General features: G+C 47.8%; 1 protein-coding gene across 2 annotated transcripts in view; it reads right to left on the bottom strand.

Moving 5' to 3' along the window:
* The window catches only part of EIF4G3 (eukaryotic translation initiation factor 4 gamma 3), a 96,740-nt gene that overhangs the window by 37,086 nt on the left and 55,903 nt on the right, over positions 1-3,751 (bottom strand). For both annotated transcript variants that reach the window (XM_031062990.1, XM_031062989.1), the window contains one exon: positions 1,443-1,531. In XM_031062990.1, coding sequence (XP_030918850.1) covers positions 1,443-1,531 — 89 coding nt within the window. The remainder of the gene's footprint in view (positions 1-1,442; positions 1,532-3,751) is intronic.

Below are 3,751 nucleotides of genomic sequence, written 5' to 3'. Positions count from 1 at the left end.
GGAATACAAATGCATCTTACACAGGGATATGGAACAGCACACTGAGCCACTGGGTGATTTATCAGCTCATTCCCATGGATAACCCACTGATGATTAATGGTGCAACTGGAGAGAGTCAGCATTGCCCATGAAATCCCCACGGGATTGGACTGAGGGAACTGTTAAGCCACGACCAATCCCAGCCTGGAAACTCAACTCTGCTTTCCTCTTCTCCCACCAGCCATGAGAAAGGGGTGGTAAAGGGCACGTGGTGCTTGTTTTGGGGGATTCTTCCTTTAAATGCCTGCTGCCAACTGGAGCAGATGCCACTAAGGAAGGCAGTGTGAGATCCAGCCACAATGCCAGCATCTCAGTTTCAGGGAAAAGCATTAATAGTATCCCTGGCTGTTAATTTTAGAGCTCTCCAAGGACACAGCCTGATTGTGCATTCAGACGAGGAGGCGTCGGAATCGCTTCTCCCGGGAGAAACCCCAGCTCCTCTCAGCACTGAACAAAGGAGTAACTTCACTTGAGGATGCTCTGGAGGAGGCTCCTGATCCTCTGCCTCCCTACCTGACTGCACCACATCCTAAAATGCTTCTTGCAGTTTTTTCAAGGGAATTCTCTGAAGAATTCCCCAGTGGAACTGCCGGGTGCTGCAGGAGACACCAACTCCTCCAGGGGAGGATGAGGAAAGTGTGGAGGATGAAGCTGCTGGTGCAGCCCCTTTGCTCTCCTGCTCTGCACCATATCTGGCCAACCTCAGCATTCATCCACACACTGGGCAGTCTGAACTTCCACATTTTTACTCTCTTGCTCCTTTTCTGATTGATTCTAACCCTATACCAACCTAGGATATTAAGCACAGCCCCCTGCTGCAATATCCCTACCAGAACAGCAGCAAGGGAGGTTTTCTTTACTCATCTAATCACTCTTGAAGTGGGTTTGCCTGAAAACTTCAGCATTTTCCTTTGTCAGCTTCTCCATCAGTTGGTCATCAGGAAAACCATCCTTGGCCATGATATCCCTGTGCCAAATGTCAGCATGGTGGCCTGGGACCAAAATGGGGCAGTGCTGAGGGATCCAAACCCACTTTTCCCTCACCCTTCACTGAAAGGGGTTCCTCAGTGCTGGGAGGCTGGTGGAAGTAGAGTGGAACCTTCTAGTGGAAGGTGTCCCTTGGAATGAGAAGAGTCTTTAAGGGCCCTTCCAACCCAAAGCACTCTGTGATTCTATGACTGTATGAGTCAATAAATAAGGCAAACCCAACAAAACCTGAAGAGCTTTAAAAGGGAGCAGACTGACACCTGTTATCTAAAGGATGCTGAGGAATAGCAGAATTCCTCCCCAAAACTGCTCTGGACCCTGTGAGACAATGAGGAAGAAATGTCTCTAAAGTACAATTTCCAGAGAGGAACAGCATCTTTAAATGTGGGTAGAGCAGGACTTTGGCTCCCTCTCACCTCTGTTTCTGCCTCTGTCACCTCCTCAGTGCCTTGGGTCCGCTCTTTTGGTTTCTTCCAGGTCTTTGGTGCAGTTACAGCGGTTTGGGCTGCAATGGAAACGTGCATCTGTTACAGCCCTGAATGGCACAGGGCTGATGGGGCTGGGGGTGATGAGCTTCCCTCTCAGGGGCTGCTCTGGGCCACAGAACAACAAAGCAGTTCAGCCTTGTGGAGGACTCAGCTGGATTCAACCACTCTGGCTTTCAATGCAGCAATAACAATCATTAGAATGACATGAAAACACAGGAATTGTTCTACAAGTTGTTCATTCAAGCTCCAAATGGCACTCTGGGGTAGCAAGGAGGTCACTGCCAACAGGACAAGGATCAGGCAGGGAAGAAAACCCTCAGGAAGTCAAGTTTTTGGAAAGACCAGGTGCTGGCTGGGAGAGAAGGTTGTTCTCAACATATTTTTCTCAAGAATTATCATCATTATAATATCAACCATAAGCAAGCCCAAATTTCCAGTATCTCATCCAAAAGGAAAACTCCTTCAATCCTGCAGCACTGCTCTGAGCTGGATTTATACTTCAATTTAAAAGCAGGTTGTAACTCCAGCATTAATGATCTCCCTGGCCAACTGAGTCAAAGGAAACACCACAGAGTATTCCCAAGATCAGCACTGATTTACTCCAATCGTGTTTTCCCCCTAAAGGGTAGAAGAAACCACACAATATATTAAGAGGAGACAAACCCATTAATCCAATCTGCTCCTAATTTGTGGCAAATGCTCTCAGCTTAAATTCGGATGCCAGGCACACATGCCCAGTTAACAGAGTGTAAATGGGATTGATTTTGTGACTGAAGATTACTGCAAACAGATTTCAAGCTCTGACTTTTGGTTTCCAGCAGACATTTTGGAAAAACCCAGTGTGCACTTCCTTTATCACAATAAACCAGAATTTTGAAAGGTTCTTCACTATCAATAAGAAGAGTTAGTAACAGCCAGCTCTGTTCCTCAGGGCATGGAGCAAATGGGATTTGCTGCATTCCCCCTGCCCCAAAGAATACATAGGAGTTTCTGTGGCTTCTCCAGGGTGTTTCCCTGTTTGGAGGGTGACCATGGACCTGCAGATTCTCAGGGGAATCCCCACATCCAGGCCCACCCAAAGAGCAACAGGAGCTACTGGTGCTGATGGAAGACTTTTACCTTCAGGATGAACACCCCAAAAGCAAAGTCAATTAAAAAAGGAAAGTCTTATTTAAGTATTCAAACATCACCTCCTTGTTCACAGAACCAACATCTAGAAAAATCACCCAGAGCTCCCAAGCTCCAGGTCCTGCCCATCCCATCCATTGTGTCTCCCTATGGAGAGGCTCTCAGGGCAGGGCAGAGCCCCAGCACAAATCCTGAATTTCCTGGGGCTCAAAGGGGGGAGAGGAAGGGCCAAGCAGGCCCAGACTGCAACACAGCTTTGTCTCCTCCAGCAGGGATCAGCCTTTACTGCTGCTCCAGGCAGCTCCCTTGGCAAGAACAGCCCAATTATTCCCAGCATCCGGGGGCAAAACCAAGGCAGGGCATGATCAGTGTCCATGCACGTGGTAATTTCTGGAATTCAGCAAAGCACAGATCTAAGACAGGCTTCCCCAGTTCCCTCCATCACAAAATCTGCTAAAAATTCAGTGAAAGCTGAGCCCTTTTCAAAGGGCTGTTTCCAGCCTTGTTTGGTGGTGTCACTTGCACACTCCCAGGGGTTTCTCCAAGAAGGGATTAGGCCTGCAAAGCAACAACCTCAAGTTTGCCACAGCCAAGTCATTTAACTGATCAATCCCAAAGTTTTTAATCTGACAGAATTCCACTGCCCTCACACTCAAACCATGGAAACCATCCACGGTGTAAAATAACATTTCATTTTTAACCACACAGAAATAAACTCAGGGGTCACGGATTTGGGGCTGGCAAAGGTCCGGGGTGTTTCCTTCCTCAGCTGTCAGGATGTGAACATTACTGCTGCTCAAGTATACATTTTTTCCACCTTTTTTTGGCAAAAGTGAGCTCTGTAGAGGCTGCAGTCCTGCCAAGCCTCCCAAATGAGTCTTGCTTTAAATCCCACGACTTCAGCCCGGGGGTTCCAACCCCTGGTTGTGTGTGGAGCTGCCTGGGGTGGATCTCCAGAGATCTCTGGAGACATTGCTCAGTCTTCCCCCCTCTTAAAACAGCAGACACCAGATTTCTTTTTTTTTTCTGTCAAGTTCACATTTTTCTGCAGGAGCTCAAAGGAGAATTTGGGTGCCAACCTTCCCAAACCCCAGATTCAGCAATGGATA

The sequence above is a fragment of the Geospiza fortis genome, unplaced genomic scaffold (assembly GCF_000277835.1).
Source record: "Geospiza fortis unplaced genomic scaffold, GeoFor_1.0 scaffold4, whole genome shotgun sequence".
Lineage (NCBI taxonomy): Eukaryota > Metazoa > Chordata > Aves > Passeriformes > Thraupidae > Geospiza > Geospiza fortis.
This window is presented reverse-complemented; position numbering and strand designations above follow the sequence as displayed.